This window comes from Falco punctatus (genome assembly GCF_963210335.1).
Source record: "Falco punctatus genome assembly, chromosome: 8".
Taxonomy (NCBI): domain Eukaryota; kingdom Metazoa; phylum Chordata; class Aves; order Falconiformes; family Falconidae; genus Falco; species Falco punctatus.
Window position 1 is genome coordinate 648,287 of NC_137588.1, and position 19,171 is coordinate 667,457.

At 41.2% G+C, this 19,171-nt stretch overlaps 1 protein-coding gene across 10 annotated transcripts in view; it reads right to left on the reverse strand.

The window, feature by feature from the left end:
- SPATS2L (spermatogenesis associated serine rich 2 like) overlaps positions 1–19,171 on the reverse strand; it is a 726,913-nt gene that overhangs the window by 36,207 nt on the left and 671,535 nt on the right. For 7 of the 10 annotated variants that reach the window (XM_080400582.1, XM_080400583.1, XM_080400585.1 and 4 more), the window contains exon 3: positions 8,912–8,973. The exons of 1 other annotated variant lie outside the window; for it this stretch is intronic. In XM_080400582.1, coding sequence (XP_080256708.1) covers positions 8,912–8,950 — 39 coding nt within the window. In that variant the 5' untranslated portion in view covers positions 8,951–8,973. Of the gene's footprint in view, positions 1–8,911; positions 8,974–10,433; positions 10,598–19,171 lie in introns of all 10 variants that reach the window. 2 more of the 10 variants (XM_080400584.1, XM_080400586.1) reach the window with 1 other exon arrangement.

The following is a 19,171-nucleotide window of genomic DNA, read 5'->3' on the forward strand; positions in this document are numbered from 1 at the left end:
AGCATATGACCAACACTATGGACACAGTCCCATTTTAGTTGGACTACATAAAAAAATACAATTTAGGGAACATCAACGTACTGCAGAGCTCAACAGTCCTGCCGCCAAACCCCAAGAATATCCTTTGTTGCATGTTATACAAAACATACTTTTTTTTTTATTTTTCCATTTAGAAAATAGAAAAATTAAGAAGTCTCATAAAAAAAAAAGTCCTTCAGGAAAAGAACATCAGATTGCTAAGTAAAACATCCAGGACTTAGGAAATTCCAAATCAGAAGTTGCTTACACTTTCTTAATCTGCCTCACTTGTATATGTATGTTACGACACCCAGGATACCCACAAGCTATTAGTGTTTCTGCTTTCCAGATTTCTGCAGTGACTTAGGTGGGATAAGACAGATGAAAACTAAAATTTGCAACCACTAGCATAAGTCACTACTAAGAAAAAAATTAATAATATAGGTACTGCTCTGTTCAGAAACAACAAAAGCAGATATAAACCCAGAATTCCATCAGAGCAGAAATCCCAGAAGGTTCTGTACTGAGGTAAAATATTTAGTCTTAAAAATGGAATATTCCATTTAGGAATACAATGGAATAACGTTACCATACTTCTTCTGGAATTTCAAAGACAGACTGATCTGTGTGCCAAACATTGTGTCTCCAACATATGCGCTGTTTGACTTTTTCATCCAGAATACACTGGAAATCTTGTACACAGGCAATGAAAAAAATCAGTAATTTCTGGATATCCAGAAATGATTGACAAAAGGCTACAGGTCTTAAATTGTGACCTGGCAGTATATCTGGGAGGAGGACAAGGCGTTGTTGAGGGAGACTATGCCATGTGACAGCCTCAGCATAGAAATGCCGATTTCATAGTCCCCAATATCCCATCTCTTAGCCCTTTCACCCTGGTTTCAAAAATACATGTATATTTCCATGTTTGAAGCTCAGGTCTGTCCCCATGTGCAAAATGCATCCTATATATTTCTGGAAGGGGGCATAGCAATACAAAAAAAACAAAAAAAAGCCAAATGGAGGGGTAGATAACCTTCCTGACAGTCGAAGTCTAGGAAAAATGCACTTCTACAGATGAAGGTCATAAGAGACTTATCATAGACTGTGATGAACAGAGGCACAGCAAAGCTCCAGAAACGCCTGACAAATACAAGATGACAAGTGGGAGATATCTTAAAGGGGTGGATGAGAGCTGGATCTAGGCAGCCCAGGTATACTGGCACCTCTCTGGTTCACCTGCTAGTTCAGGTGACAAACCAGCCCTTTTGCTAGTACAACTATACATCTCAACTGCTTACAAGTCTCCAGTTGCTTGAGAGAAGTCAATCACTTCCCAGTCCAAAAAAATATACAGAGCACATTTTGATTAAAGGTGTGATAGGGTGATTCCAGGGCAAGAGGCAATTCCCAACTTCATCTCTAAACTTAGAAGTCCTCAAACTTACAAGAACATCCATCTTCTCAACATGTAAACAACAGATTACAAAACTAGAATAATCCAATATAGTATGACTTCACATTAACAAATTCCTTCTAAAAAACATTTAAGATGCTAAAGGATGAAAAAAAAAAGTCCAAGAGCCAAAGAATCTCCTAACATGCAGTGCTACTGCATTAATACCCAACAGCGTGCAAGAACAAACTCACGGCAGTCTACTGTATTAGATTTAATCCCATGTGTGTGGGAGAAACCAGCTCTTTTCCTACTCACTGAAACCTGATCATGGGAATAACATTACCAGACAGACTGCAGGGAAGTCAACTATTTTAACGATTTTGTGATTCACCCTGTCTTTATCTTGTGTAGATTCCCAGTGAACTTCTGTCATCATCTGGATGCTAGACAAGCATTCTGGGACACTAAGAGAATTCAGTAACATACCTTCTAAACCAGAGATAACTGGTGTTAATGTCAGCATTGGCTGAGAAGCTGTCACTGACAGCAGTGAAATTCCTGGTAGCCTCACCGGAAAGCACATTCCTTTGTTTACTACCAAGATGACTTGCTTCGACTTTCAGCTTACAAAAGCTACTTTAAAGTGGTCACGGATCTAAAATATAAAGCTGTGATCTTGAAAAAAAGCTGCGTATGCTCAAAAACATGGAAGGCAGAATCCACGTCCACCTCCATTTAAACCCACGATCCAGAGACCTGCCTTGCAAGCATGCATTTAATTCCTGTGGACCTAGCTACTCTTTTGGATAAGGCTACAGTTAGTTCAAAGTTTAAGACTTTTAATCACTTTTCTGAGCTGAAGTCTTAAGTACATACTCAACCTGAAACGCTTGCTCAAACCCTGTTAAAGTTGCCGCAATGTGAGCCAGGTTGTGTCTCGGGACGAGAATTCCATAGTCATGAGGTTGTTTTTATCAGTCTCTTACACAAATTGCTGAGGACTGACCAGAAGTGATTTCAAAATTGAAAAAGGTTCCAAGCCCCCTCAGATAAGCTGTTTCTACCTCAAAATAAAATCCCCAAGGTCTGATCAGATCTACTAGACTATTTTTTTGAGGATTACTGTTAAACTACAGGCAAGCTCACTTGGGGCAAATTTACAGGAGAGGACACCGAGAGTCTAACCTCTCATGGTACCTTACTTAAGTCCTCACAGAACACCCATTTCATTAGACTTTCCTGATAAATCAAACTCAAAAAGAAATAGAACCTGCCTGGAAGTTGCGACAGCAGGCTACCTACTCCACACCCAGAACCAAGCCAACGCTGCTCCGTGTTCCTTTGAGTCCTTTAGGTTCTCTGTCAAGTTTCAAATGGTTCCCAGGCAACTGTTAACAACATGGAATCAATTGCTGCCTGTTTGCTGCTCTACTCCATCTGCTACCCCTTGGCATCATCTCAAAGAGGATGTTTCTGGTGAGTAAGTAACATATCTGGGGCTCACAAAATTTGTTTATATATTTTGACACAGTGACAAATTAAACTTCTTTGCTGAAAGCTCACAGCTGTTCTGAAACCCCTGAACTCAGCTGCTCTAGTCTCCTATAAGTAAGTAAATCACTATTATGGTCACTTACTCAGAAATAGTCTTCCTTATGCTTGGATAGGAACACCAACACAGTTCCACCTTCACTTTGTACTAAAGACTAGGGTCAACAGATTTGCTTTAAGTTAGGAATTAAATTAATTCAGAAGAATGGTTATCAATGAATACATGGACATTTTCCTACTTCATTTGTACTCAGTAGCATATCTTTACGTACACGTACAGACCATACATACCCCTGCAGCTGAGGCCAGGTGGCAGTGCAGGCCACATTCAGCTAGAGTACACCTCCAGCTGGGGCTGACCCAGATCCTGCAGGAGAAGCAAGGGAAGGAGGGCTGTCTGCAGAACTCTGCTGGTTTCTGTATCTAGGAATTTAGCATTAGCAGACATCCTGGCTACATTACTCAGGAAAAAGCATTTTAAAAACACTTCACGACAGAATTTTTTTAAGGGTTTGAAAACTCCTACGCGAACATATTTCATAAATACAGTTTGGCTTTGCTGCATTAAGAGCCAATTTCTTAAGTTGCAGACATTTTTCCAGAAGCTTTACTAACGGAGTTCATCACAACACACTGAACAAGTGCTGTTAACACCCTGTTTGAGCGTAACACCACCTTTTATCATGTCTTCACCTCTCTTTCCACTACATGACCTGTTTGTCACACCGATACCTTCAGATCATTTATCCCCAATAAACACAAAACAAATTCTACCTGCTGCAGTAAACTACTTTAGGCAATCATCATGGACTTACTACATCACCCCTGTCCCCCAAATCTGCAAACTAATTACATGGAAAAATCAGATATTTCAGAAATCCTGAAAGAACATATTAAAAGGTTTGGCTCAGTAAGAACTGTTCTGCTTGAGTAATGACAGTACTATTTACAGATCTGAACCTACAATATCTTCAGTACAAGTTAAATGGTTCATCAAGTGACACAAGTGCATTCTGATCAACTCTGCTGCTCTTCGGACTAAGTCCACCTATTTCAGCACACGGGCAAGGAACAGCTGCAAAGGCCAACTTTAAGGAGACCTAGTGAAATCATCAATTGGAAATTACCTGCTTTTGTAACATAAGATTTTAAATTTATATACTACTACCATTCCTTCCACTATGAATCCTACTCTTTTTCCTTGCATTCTGACTATCACTTATGAAAACCACTGTTACGGTGAACTCCCCAAAACACATCTGAATAAAATTTCCTTCTTGCAGTTTATGGAACAAACCTGCCCATCTGCTCCTACAGCTCTGATGTCTGAAACAACAAATCAAAAAGCAAGCCGTTCAGGACAAGTTCAACAGAACTTCACTCCTAACAGAATCCCAAGAGAAGGATTTTAATCTGAATTAAGTACTTTGCTAATTCCACCTGATACCAGATCTTACTTGTTCAAACATGTTTAGACACAATCTTAAAAAAAAAAAAAAGAAAAGAAAAAAAAAGACAGGCAAGCAAGTCCTGAAGTCTGAACAATTCCCGGTATTTCTTTGGATCAAAATCAAAATCACATGCCAGCGCTGAATGGTTATCCTGGGGAGTGCCTGATATTCACCCTTCTCTTGTTAAACTAAGAGGGTCTAATCGTTGCAGGAGACAACATATCGCTTGTATTTCTCACTCCAATTGCTTTTTCTTTGGAGGCCTTGTCATTCAGAATCTCAGCGCTTCTTCTGGTGATGTACTAGGTTAATGCTTGAATACTTCCTTTAATTTTACGGAATTATTTTGGATTTAAGCCAATGAATTTGGCACATTTTGTTCCTTAGTCCACTGTGTTTATGATCTGAACTATGTGTAACTCTCAAATCTCTGAAAATCCTGATACTAGAAAACAAGTTCTTGGCTATACTGTATTTCCAGGCACAGAGATGAGTATCAGCAGAGGCAAGAGGGAGAGTGGCATTGTGCAGGACGACTATAGCAAGAGTCAGGGCAGAGAGCGTTATCGGGAGAGAGGTCCTGATGGTGATCTTCAGCTGTGCAGGTATGGAACGACCCTTGTGGCTGCTGAAATGGAGAACTTGTGTTATTCCAGAAAATCTGTGGGATATATGCATGAAAATATGGTAATCAGAACAGCCCTGGCTCCCCACGAGAGTATCACAGCTGCAGGAGCCTCTGCCAACTATGGAAACTTCCATTAGCCTTCCTGACATCACAGGCTAACATTTATATAAATCTCTTGGAGGGGTGGAGGGAGGCATAAGACAGAATGTTTAACCTATTGACTTTATGAACTATTTTAGCTGAAATGCCAAGAATGAATTACACAAGTATCAGTACTACAGTAGCATTCTCTCATGACTCAAATTAGGGGTAGGGTCTTACAGAGCCCGTGGGTGAGCATAATGCTCAAATTGTCTGCCTCAGCCTCACATCACCTTTAAAACAGTGGTAGAGGTCTTATTTCCGTGAACTAGAAGCCGATCATAGAGAGCACATGGGAAAAGGCCCCATTAAAAACAAACCAAGCAACCAACCAACCCACCCAACACAACAAACATTATGCTAACGCTTCACGGGCTCCATAGCATATTTTTGGCACAGGGAAATAATGCTCAATTTAAGGAGAAACTTGTGTTCTACTTTTGCAGAAGCTTAGCAAAGTATTTCTGTGCAGATGTACAGCTCGCTTTGGCTTTGTTCAAGTCCTAGCAGGATCAAAGTCTTAAATATATTATGATCTGCAAGCACTGAGGTAGAAGAAAGGGAGAGCTGGGAAGGAGCTGTATTCTGTTCTGTTCTTTTTAACAGGGTCTACTTATATTTCTGTTGATAGCAATGGATTTGTGGAGCTCAGCAAAAATAATTAGATATATAAATCTTTGTTTTGTTTCCCAGAAACACTCCCCCCCCCCCCAAGGTGGGTAAAAGTAAACAATAAACTCAGTGATTCAATGCTGTGTAGCGTGGCCATGTCTTGCTCTCTGAGTTTTCTAAGCAAGGAAGGGATTTGATTTTGACTCTCTTACTAGGGCACTGTAAATACGTCTGATTTTTCAAACATGCAAATGAAGTCCTTACTTTTTAGCAGTCTATGTGCAAATATAATTAAAGCCAACTCAGCAGGACGTATCTGTTCCACCCTTTCCTCAGATTTCTAGTGCATGACCCAAAGGGTTCTAAAGCTACAGTTGCTTTGGAATTATTCAGTTTGCTGCTGACAGAAAGAGCCACCATACGGTAAACCAAATACAAGGTGTCAAATGGAAGTTCTTGCCACCGCAATCTCCTTTTAAAACCAGACAGACTTGTCCAGGTGAAATGGCAAACTGAGCATGCTAGCTTCTCGGCTGATGTATGCAGAGTTCAAGAAGCTTATGCTGTTCGGTCACTAAGTCTTTATTTAGTAGGTTATTAGTCTGTGTTTTCCAGAATAAAAACCAGTAATTTTGCAATAAAATGTTAATTGCTGTTAACCTAATTTTTCTCTTTGACATAGGGATTTAGTGGCACTAAGTACTGATGGAAGATACAGGAATAAAGAGAGGAACCATTTAAAATGGAGTGTATTGATCTAATTATTTTCCTGCCTTAAAATGTATATGATCATAAACATCTGACTTTAGATACTCCCAGCAGATACCAGACTTGGAATAGCAGATATCTACTGTGATTAAATGTCCTGTTGCCATTCTTCATTTCTGAAGTAGCGAAAGACAAACAGATGATTCATAAAGTCCTGCACTTCTAAAACTGATTAATAAAAAAAAAAATCACGCTACTCAGTAAATAGAACTTTAACTGGTTTACTGAGCTGCATTTTGAGAGTTACTGTAATTTACCTTCCAGCACTCCGGCACGAGGGGTTACAATTTGATGACACTCCTTTCTATTGCAAAATCCTTCATGCTACTCAATAGTTAAACCCTGTGCTGTTATTACAGACTAAGGAAGACACTCATCACTGAAATACAGATTTGTGTTGACACACGCCAAGTCCTAAAGATCAACGAGTGATTCAGGAGTTAAAACAAATATGAGGAAAACATACTCAAAGAGCAGGTGGCCAGTGGATATAAAGCAAAAAATTCTACGTGCTGTTGAAAGCGAAGACAGCGAGTAAGCAGCAAAAGACGGACACAACAGTCTGAACAGGACCTCGCTGCCACTTGAACTCCTAAGTATAACCATCACTTGCCATGGTGCTTCCTCAGCAGCTTCATTCGTGTATTGGTGGACAGGTAATCTTTGTTCTTTCAGGAAACATCATTAGCAAACTGAAACTTGAGGAAGCCCAGTTTCAGGTTCAGTCGTTCATCAAGTCCTTTATAAACCAAAGGCGATGTCTAAGCCTTTAACAAGTAGTCATGATCAGTTCTAAAAAATATATTACCTGACTGAAAAGTTCATTATTTGTGAACTCAGAAGCAGAACAGCAAGTTAACTAAAAATCTGATGGACTTCTATTTCTTTTCTCTGTCACGCTGTGGTATGTTACATTACATCTTAATTCTCTATCGTTTCTTGGGACTTTGCTGAATTGGGAAGTTGTATTTACAGTATCTTGCACATATTCCTCAGGCCAAAGGATTTTTTTCCTTGTTATCAGTCAATCTAATTGCAAAACTGAAATTAGACAAATCTTTTTCCAATGAATATATTTTCCTGTCAGCTCAGGAAAAGAGTTAATCCATGGAATCATACACACATTTTTATTCTTTTCCTTTCTAGTGACTTAAGAGAGCTTAGAGAAGAGAGTATTTCACATGCCTGCTGCCCTGCAGGACGTGTCACATGCCACAGGTAGGTCTTATGATACAACGGCAGATGACTACATTTCTTGGTTTCACAATACCCTCGCTGTTCTGTATTACCCTTGATATTTAATCTTTCTCCTTGTATATCTTTCAAGAAGTGAATGGGCGTAATAAACTTTTCACCAATACCTGGACAAATTTGGGCTCACTGACAGAACTGGATTCTGGCCTGTAACATTTACACACAGCCTTAAAATCTGTATTAGAGAGACACATTGGGCTTAATAAAGCTGTAAATCAAGAAACCTATTAGCCTCTTCTGAACTTCCTAATTGCAAAGCTCCATCTTTCTTTCCAGACATGAAATAGAACAAAAGCTGATTTTATAAAAGACGACAATTCAGGTGAATTCTCAAAATCTTGGCTTCTTTTAAAATACAACCCTATAATGTTATACCCCTAGTCTTCCCACCTCCCTCTCCTTTTTTCCTATTCTTTGACAGATGTCCTGGTTTCCTACTTATGTTGGTGGGGACTGTCTATGGGTTAGATTGTCTCCTCACAACCTGCCTGCTGGGAGTCACAAAACATCTCCTGGCCTACCTCGTGTTTGTACACTAATTAGCTTTAGGTCCTTTACTGCTCCTGAAAGAGTGATGAGGCTCTAGCACTAGCCAGAATATGGAGAGGACATACCGAAGCACATAGAATGCAGTTAAAACCAGAACTACTTACATAGGGTGGGGTGGGGTGTGTGGGCGGGGAAATCTACTCTTTTCAGGATCTGTAATTTTAGGAATTGCCTTTAAGTAGTAAAAGTATGACTTTTGGGTCAGAAAAACTATCTTCTAAAGGGTGTGTTCTTCAAAGGTTGTGTTTTGTACAGCAGCAAACATCACAAAGTGCCATTCCCCACCGCGTCAGTGCATACCAGAATCACAAAGGAGTAAGAGAAGCCTATCTGACAAAACATTGTCTCTTGGCAGAAAAGCAAAAACGTTTCTCATAAACCAAGATTAATACACTAATCCTATCAATACCTGCCTGTGTACTTTATGCATAGAGTCAATGGATATTAAAGTTAAGTACGTGAACAGTGTTTGAAGGAGCAGGGATGAAATACGTATGCAAATATCATTTTGGTTTGCACTGTACTGTTACTCGGACCTACCTTTTCCTTGATATTTACAGGAGAATTGATTTCTGCCATCTCTCTTCAGGCAAGAATATTGTCTGTGAAAGGAGAAAAAAAACCACAAAAGAGATTCATTTGGAGGTTTTAATCCCAAGCTGGCACAGCTACATCTATAAACACTAATTGCATGTGCTTACGTATAAGCATTAAAGAAATGTGAGAACACTTAATGCCTTGCACAGCAGTGCTCAATCTTGCCAAAAAGCAAAGCTAGTCCAAATTCCATACTGTCCCATGATTGGTTCTGCAAACACATTTAAAAAATGCCTGATAGTTACAAATCTGGATACAAGGGGTATCAATGCTTCTTCCAGCCATGCCTCTTGGACCCTATTCATTACTGCTTGGTAACTCTGAGGCTTTAAAGCAGAGAAATACCCGAGATGAACTCAGCAGGTCCTGTTTTCTCATTCCAGCGACATCAATTTTTTCCAGAAAATTTGGCTGGAGATTGTGTCTTAAAAAGCAGCTAGATGTGACAGGAAGTTAGGCTGACAAGTGCTGCATGGCTTGTTTTTTTGTTTGTTTTGGGCTTTTTTTTCAAAACTAATTCAGAGGATTTAGCACAAAGCTCCCACTGAAACTAGTGGGGTCTGTACGGCTAAATCTCCAAGTCTGCTCTGAAAACTTGTGCACATGAATGGAATTTGCATGTGATTAAGAAACCTGCAATATGCTTTCTATTTCCAGTACATGGCTGGGTAAGTGAGAGACACTGTACCACATGATGAAGAGTTAACACAATGGAGGGAGTCTAGTTGCCTAATCCTACTGCCTTAAGATTTCAGTAAGGATCAGGGCTTAATTTTAAAATTAAGTCACACGAAGAATTACAGCAAAGACTAAGTGAAATGGAATAAAACCTTGGTTTGTCCCCAAATTTAACTCTATTAGTTAATTTTAACTGATGAGAAGGTATAGATGTACATAAATGAGAATGAAATCTTAGTTCTGTCCAAGTCTCAAGTTGAAACACTTCCTCCTGTTCCCCATTAGAGCCTTTGTTATGTGGACTGATACAAGAGTTCTCATAATCCTTCTAAATCTCTTTTAATGCACTTAAACAATCCTCCCTTAACTCCTGCTTTGAAACATAGCACTTCACTGGAGTCCAAACTCCAGAAACCAAGCGCTTTATTACAGTATCCACTGACAGCATTTAAATCTTGTTATTAATTTTCATATGCATCCATTTTCTAAGTAAAGAGACAAGATTCAAGGAAGCACGTTTTCAAAAATAATGTGACTTCATTTATGGTAAACGGGGAAGAGATGGTAGGAGGAAGAAAAAGGAATGAATGAGTTTTGATCTGATGAAGACCAGACACTGAATGATGGAAACCCTCAACAATAAGGTGCCAGAAGAAAAAAGTAACCCATTCCATTATCAGTCATTAAAAAAATAAAAAAACAAACCACAACACTTGACATGAGTAAGGTTCCCCCGCCACCTCTATTTTACTATACACGAACAGATACTCGCTATTAAAACTCATACCTTGTATCTGTCATTAGTCAGTGGTTCGACCACTTTGCCAAGACACTGAGCTGGAGCCTCACCAGGTCCAGTAAAACTTCTTCCTGGCAACGGGGCCACTGTCACTCTGAATGCCTTACTGTCTGCTGGTATCTCAGAGCAGAAGGTTCCCTTCCCTGCCCCTCCTTAAATCAAGGATGAAAGAGATCAAATTAGTTTCTGTCAAACCCACCCAAGTGCTAAAAGCAGAGTAAAAAATGTCTGGACAGAGCAGGCAGCAAGATCATACAGAACATAAGCTCGGGGCAAATCCATTTCCAGTATTTAGTGTGTTCCAACAGCTAAAGGAAAACACTGAGAAATGACTGTAGTCCCTGTATAACATTTTTTTTATGTACTTCTTGTCTTTTGCTGTCAGCTATTTCTCATGCTGAACAGGCACAGAACATGAGATATAGGTCATCAAATTTCCCATGCAGACTGGAAAACTTGGCTCTGAAATTACTCTTTAAGTCTTCACCTCTCTTACTGCTTTTCAGAAAAGCATGCCTTCTACCCAGTGACATAAAAACCATTCTGGATCGATACTATTGTCTACTTAATAATACATTAAGGAATAATTTGACTAGTTCACCCTTATATCTACTATCTAGCAGCTTTTGTTATGTTACAGACAACTGACGGAAGCCTGCCCTCTCACGTGCCAATTTAAACATGCTTAATCTGATCCAACATCTTAAAACAACATTAACAAAAAAATAGGAAAAAATCTGTTCTAGAGGAACCAACACACAGCACAGAAACAAGTACAATAAGGATATAGCTAACAAACCCTTCTAGCCTTAGTCTATTAATCTATAAAAACAAGAAATAATGGGAAAATATCTGTAACCTGAAATCTTCAGGTTCTGCTTTTTCAGCGTGTATTCTACTAATTTTGTGCCCAAAAAACTGCATCTTGTATGGAGCAAATTAATCCCAATAATTGCACTTTGTGAAAGCCCCACACCTCCCAATTTATGCTGCTTCATAGCTAAATAATTCTTCAAATTTAAATTAAATTTGCTGATTAAATCCTACTACAGCACTTCACAAAATTTACTCTTTGTAGCAACACCCTGACTCCATTAAAAACCAGACATAAAAACTTCATACGACAGCTTGCCAGATTTGACTTGCCTCTTCTTTGCTGCACGCTCCAGGTATTGCTATGATTATAGCCTTCCGCTGATGACTGTGGTGCTGATTCAGCTAACTTGCAACTGCAAGCCATTTCAAGAAGACTTGGCAAGCCACACAAAACATACCCTCAGTTTCTCTCTTTCATCTTCCCCCCCCCCCCCCCCTTTTTTAAGATCAAGATCTAAGAGGACACCAGCTTTTATAAATGGACTCATTCCTCTACACTTCAAAATCTTCATTAATATGAATATTACACCTGTCAAAATGAAGATGCTAGAAACAGAGCTGAAGCCTTTTTTATTCACTTTCTCCAAGGACAGATAATTGAAATAACCTGCATAAAACACATGCTCATTTATATAACTCCATCCAGCACTGCTTGTTACATAAAATACAAATGATATGTTAAAAGGAAAATGTCAGTGTAGCACTAATATTAAAAAATATCTTTTATGGCTATACTTAATAGCTAATCAATTTAATTTTCTCATTTTAGCACAGACTGATTTATTGAATTCGCTGGTATTTTTCCTCTGATGATCTTTTAATCTCTATATTGAACAATTACTTCATTTCTAATCCTGTGACAAAGGATTATAGCACACGAATAATTTTATGAACGAAATAGTCCCATGAAAGTTTAGAAGCTTTAGCTCCAGGCTTGAATCTCAATTAGCTACTATGTTCTCATCCTGAACTCTTCAGGGAAGCTTCTTTCTGCCTGAGCTGTGGAATATCAGAGTACAGCCCGCAACTGAGCCCTAAAGCCCCCTAAACCTAGGGGAGAACAGTGCTTTGCATGTCACTACCAGCTTGCCCACAAAAGCAAGTTTGGAGAAAGATCTTCTGCAGAAGATTTTCTGCAGCGGCTAAGGTTAAGTTAACATACACACTCAACTTACACTGAACAAAACATACTGCGTATCAGAGGTTCTCAGCTTGAATGTCAGCTTACATGCTTTGTCTTTCTCCACATCTCTTGCTTGTAACGTGTGCTCCTGAAATGTCACCGCATTTTATAATAACAAGAGTTCCACAAAAACGGAATGGAAGAAAAACCCCACCTCCTACAGAATCCCAGGTCATCAATTTCTGATAGCAATTTCCAAATGCATTACCTGAATAGATCACTCTCCATTGCTTGTTACATCCTGACCTCAAATGCTGACAGAAGGCTGTTACTTCTATACGTATTACACACGTCCAAATGAGACATTTTACTTGCCCTGTGAAACGAAGCATTCAAAGGAATACTGCAGAGAAGACTGGATTAAGTTTGGCAGAGCCTTACTTTTCCTCCCTACAAAACGAAGCAATTCCTATTGCCCTGCACAGGTTTAAGCCAACATGAAACTGAACACAGGCAGCGAAGGTGCTGGCGCATGCTGTCCTACTGACCTCACTTGCAAGCAGCCAGCTCCTGCAGGGCGGACAGTTAGGAAACAGCCTTTAACCACCACAGCAAAATATGACAGAGCTCACCTGTCACAGCCTTAAGTAAGTGGCTGCTTGCCCAGCCTTTACAGAAGTTTCCTTTCTGCCTTCCAGCAGCTCTGAAAAACCACTGCTGCTGTATTCAGCTTCCAAGGACAACCTGCCATCTTTCCACTAGTAGCACTTTGGGAAGTGTTCAGCTCACAGCTTCCAGCTACACATGCCTTCAAGTAAAGCTGACAAACACTCCATTTTATACAACACCTTGCATGGCTGGGACTGCCCTCATCTCAAGCATCAGAGCACAAGACCAAGCCTATGCCCTGCCCCTACTGCAAAACCTGGCAATAACCACCTGGCACACTCAAATTTCAGGCACAGAGACAATATCAGAGAAAGAAGAAACAAGCTCCCCTCCAACAAAACAAAAATCTCCTTGCAAATACACAGAGAGGGGAAGAGAACGTAAATGTTGCCAGAAAGATACAATCTGTGAAAATGTGGTGGTGGTAAGCTCTGTCAGAGCAAAGACAATGGTGTGTGACACCCGTTCCACCACTTCTGACACCTAAAGACACAACTTACCTTTGGCAATGGGGAATAGAAAATTGCCCACAAAACAGCAGAGTAATCCAGTGTTGGAAGGGTTTCCTATCCATCTGTAGGTTTAAGGATGAGTAGTTTCCTACACTCCAAAAATCATGTATTTCCTCATCTGCCCACTGCAGCTGCTTCCTTTTATAATGCTCCCCCAGCCCCCACCTCAGCACAACAGCAATCCCAGGTCTAACTGACTTGACCCTTGCCAATGCCTCTCTTATCCCTGTCTGCTTCTGCAGTCATCTGCTGCTGCTCCTTGTGCTAACCACCCAGCCCTTCCTTTCACCATGCTAATTTCTTTCAAATATCCCATCGATAACTTATAAAAAGTTTCACACAGCACGCCCAAAAAGCCATCTACCAAGGTACTTTTGGGTTGTACATAATCAGTCACTGAGTAAGCTTTCACTGTTAACAGAGCAACTGGAGTTTATGATTTCATCCCTTTGAATATATTCATAAAGTAGATCAATGCTGAAATGCAGGTTATTTTATTAAATGAAGGACCATTTACTCATTTCCAAGCAGTTCAGCCAAAATACCCCAGCTCCAAAAAGCTAGCATGCAAGCTAAGGGCTGAACAAAGCAATCACAATTTTAGAGCCAACTTCACAAAATATGATGTAAATGCAAAGCATCTATGCTGGTTTTGGCTGGGACACAGTTAATTTTCTTTGTAGCAGCTAGCATGAGCTAAGTTTTGGATTTGGGTTAAAAACAGTATTGGTAACACAGGGATGTTTTAGTTACTGCCGCGTAGTGCTTGCAGAGAGCCAAGGGCTTTTCTGCTTCTCACCCCATCCCACCAGCGAGCAGGCTGGGGGGCACAGGGAGTTAGTTGGGGGGGGTGGGGGGGGCACAGGGAGTTAGTGGGGGGGTGGGCAGACACTGCCAGGACAGCTGGCCCCAACTGGCCAAAGGGATATTCCAGACCACAGAACGCCATGCTCAGCACAGGGGCTGGGGGAAGGAGGAGGAAGGGGGGACGCTCCGAGTGACGGCGTTTGTCTTCCCAAGCCACGGGCGTGAGGGAGCCCTGCTGTGCTGGGGATGGCTGAGCACCTGCCTGCCCCTGGGGAGTGGGCAACGAATTCTGCGTTTTGCTTTGCTGGCGCGCGCGGCTTTCGCTTTACCTGTTAAACTGTCTTTATCTCAGCCCAGGAGTTCCCTCGCTCTGACCCCCCCGATTCTCTCCCCCGCCCCACCAAGGGGGGATGAGCGAGCGGCTGCGGGGGGCTTGGCTGGGGCCGGGGTTAGACCAGGACAGAATCTAGTGAGATTGTAGCAGCCTGCACTATGCTTTCATCTTCTACACTTCTGCTTCCTCTACAGAATCACATCTCATTTTTAAATGGGACTCCTATCTATCCACATGTATTATATTACACTGTCTTGCCTGCAGACTTCCACAGGCCCTAGGTAACGACAAAACCAGCAGAATCAGAGACACATGGCCTTCGTTTCGCATTTGACCTTAACTTTCATTATGAAGAGATGCTACCAGAGAACTGCAGATAAAGGCTAGGATGAACACACCTTTTGTGATGCAGTTTTAAGTTAACGTTACTGTATCAGAAAGACTGACAGAACTGCAAAAATGCAATTCCAAAATTCAGGTATTTCAGAAAGGAATTCTTCTGGTCTTTACTCAGGTTTTATTTAAATAGCAGAAGAAAAAATTACCTCATTAGGTCAAAGGCCAAACATTAGTGTGTATTTCATTATTAGTTACAAAAATCAAGCACAAAGCCCTGCCAGTGTGGTTGCAAAACTACTAGAGATAGTGTAAGATTTATACACTTGTCTTGACTACTTTGAAATTAGCAACAGGTATGATTTTCTATTTGCTGTAGCCTAGTGTCTAAAGATAATATAATACTTAAAAAATAAATGCATAAGCACAGTCAGTATCAAGAGCATCTAGGCCATTAACCAGTGTTATCCCAGCTGTCCTTTTAGCCTTCTGTGTCATCTTAGTGAAAACAATGTAAAGTGTGATTAATATAGAACCGCTATTTTTCCAGTACTGTTTTATGCCTTTCTAAAGATCGTATCCAGAAAGGGTACACACCATCGTTTTGTATCCCCTGGTTTTCAGAAGTTTGAGATTAGTCCCTTCAGCTAGTCAAGTACCTCTGGGCAAGTTTGATGATCTGAGGCCTTTATTATCCTCTTCTTTAAATGCATGCAATAAACATACATTAAGTGAGTGCACACACATTCCCGAATATTCCTCATTTGCAGAGCCAAGTCCCACTGCCATCCCCTGTTCACGCCTGTCTCAACCACAGAACGTGGCTGTTGCCTCTGCGTTCCCCTTCTGCTCAGCTCATGCAGTCTGGTTCCCTGACGGTCACCACGCTCAGTCTGAAAAGCTACTGGCTGCAGCGCCCGAAACAGGATGCAGGAAATAAAACGTCTCACTGATTCCACATGTAGGTCTGGATTCCTATAGAAAAGAGGCTTATGCTTCCCCGTTGTTTACCACCTCCTCCCTGAGGATTTCTGAAATGACTGAAACGACAATCTGAGAAAGAAGCAGATGTCTTGGAGATCTACAGCCTTGCAGGCTGCTTGCTTGAAAACAGGCAGTAAGGCATAGAAGTTCAGAAAACACACAATGGCAAATCAGGAACTTAGTCATGTTATTTAACGCTATAAAGTCCATACCTGAGACACCATGGACCCATCCGCTACAAAGAGAAAAGGGACAGAGGTGAGAGTGGGACATGAGAGGAAGGACAGCCCCTAGCACCTGGGTCACCGTACCTTGAAGCCTGTCTCCCGTCCTCAGATATCTGCCGCGTGTAGGAGTGGTTCTGAGCAGGTATCACAGTAACACTGCTACCTCCAAGCAGTATCACAAGATGGTTAGGCACCAGTAAGTCCTGTTCCTCATTCTGATTTGCTCTTTGATCCAGTGCTCTCCTCTTCCTAAGCACAGATGGTGCTATTAATATAACCCAGAGACAGCCTGTGCTGCTCGCCTGTCAGCTAGCTCACTTCCCTCGCAGTCCCAGGGCATGAGCGAAGCCAGACCTGTAGGCTCCACAGGCATCTGTGCTTTCACGCTGGGAAGAGCACACTGTGGCGTGTAATAGATCCTCAGATCCTCCAGGCACCTGGTGCTGCAGCCCCCGCTATAAGAGAGTCCTGCAGAAGTACGTTCCAGCTCTATCAAAGTCAGTTTGAGAGCAGGTCAGAAGAAAGCTACTTGACCGGCACCTTTCCCAAACTCCATTAATATTTTATCCAGTTTACAAGCATTCAACAATATATAGGAATCTTTTGATATGGACATCACAAAAGATTCTGGCTGTACTTCCTATCACTGGTCCACAGACAACACCACACCCTTGCTATTACAGCAAATGCTCCTTGCAAACCCTCTTGCTGTAGCCTTTAAACGCTGGGTCTGCCCTATCCAGGCTAAGCTCTTCTTTAACACATGGTTCAGCGTGGCTTCCCCAAGAGATCAGTGAGCGTCACTGTACTAGCTGATGTTCACTCATGCCAAGTGACTGACACCATGTGATAGTTCCTGCCAGAGTTCCCATCCCAGACGTGTGAGTTCAAGAATCTGCTAACTTTGCAGAATATACCTTGGGCTGAGAAGAATCCAAAACAGTTGCTTGTATTTAGGTCGTTAACACCACCCTGCATGTGAGCAATGGAGACCAGTTTTAAAAATACCCTAAGAAAGTACAGAGAAAGGCCAGCTCTGCATTAATTACAGCAAATTACTGGAATGAAGAATCAGGCCATGGAAGGGGACACATGCGAGTCCTCTGTAGAGGAATGTATGCATGTTGCAACAGATGGGTACCAGTACAAAGTAGATAATCTGTAACTGCTGATTTATATATACATATACACACATATATAGGCAGGCACATACACATATCCAGAAACGCTACTTCCACTAAGTTGTTCTGCAACAACCTGCGAGCCAAGGTATAAATATGCACCCATTTTTTTACTGCCTGTTAAAGATTCATCACAGCACCATTAGGTTTCACTAGAAAACACATTAACTTCCCCTGTCCAGCAACGCTCTTATTGGAATAAAGTTGGTTTACTTCTAACGATATATACATGTATTCCACAGCAATACACATAAATTCTTACACCAGCAGTCACCTTCTGTACTTAACACAGTTCGTAAACAATTATTTGCTTCCATGAAATATGATCACTACTCCTTCCTTTGATGGCTACCGGGCTTCCATCCATAAAAAGATCTTGGATTCTCTACCTCACATTCTGCACCTGTGCATTAAAAATACACACAGTACAAATATCCAGACTAATTTCATATGGCCTATTATGACCCGTTTACTGAGTCCAGGATGGTAGTTAACTACTCTAGGGTGGCAAGGAGCTTAGGATGAGTGATCAGTTAAGAATGATGAGAGATGAGAGAATCAGTTAAGAGCCAGCAAAGGCATTTCCCCACTCCAGAGGTCCAAAGGCAAGAATCCCAGCACCACTCCATCAATATTACAACTGCCAGTGGCTGCTCAGGATGAAGTAACAGCTTGCTTGGCTCCCAGTGCTCTCCACTTTAGGCACTGCACCCAGGGGCTCCATAACCTTCCCATTCTGCCACAGAATCACTGCTCAGAACCTAGAGCCTATGTTCTGCTGGCTGGCATCCTAGAGGAACAGCTGAAGAGCACCACTGAGTCAGCATAAACTGAAGATCTCCGAAATTCCTGGGTTTACTACATATATCTCACTAGTAGAGCTGAGCCCAATTCAGAATAGCTGGATTCAGCTACACGGCCAGTAATGCAGTCCTCTCTGATATGCGGGAGGAAGGGATGAGGGATCTGGAAATAAAAGTCTAGACGGAGAAAACTCGTTTTTCACAGCAATGCCTGCCAAAATAAACATTAGCATCTTGCTCCTCCTCAAGCACCTGAAGGAACCTTGCCAAAACATACTGATAGATAACAGTGAAATATAAAATACAACCTACTCAAATTCTGCATTTGCATGACCTCCCTGCAAAACAAAACAAAAAAAAGGTTAACTTTCAGTTTTTACAAACTAGGTATTAATCCTCTAAGTCATTCTTGCCAAGGGCTTGAGTCTTTAAAAGTCATTTATGTTGGCTCCTACTTCTGCTCAGAATGGCATGCCAAGAGTCAGTGTCAGTTGATTTGCTTTGAGGTTGCCCAGATGTGAACTGCCAGAAGAGCACAGCATGGGAATACAAAGAGCAACGTATGTAATGTAGCAGTGTACCCCAATCGCAGTAGCTTCTCTGAACCGTAAGAGCAGAGGGACAAAAGTGAATGTCAGAAGGTATTTAAGTTCACGCTTGTTTTAGTTGTTAAGAAACAAGATTTTCACAAGGAATCAAGCTTCTACCAGAAGACTGGTACAGTGTAATTTGTTAATAGTAAATTCTCATAATCATGGAATAAATTTCAATTTCAAAGAAAGTCCCAGAGCTACTCACATTTCAGCCTTCTTTCTATTAAGTGTTCTAACTCCACACCGCCTTTCCTTCTTGCTCAAACATCTTGGAAGAACCA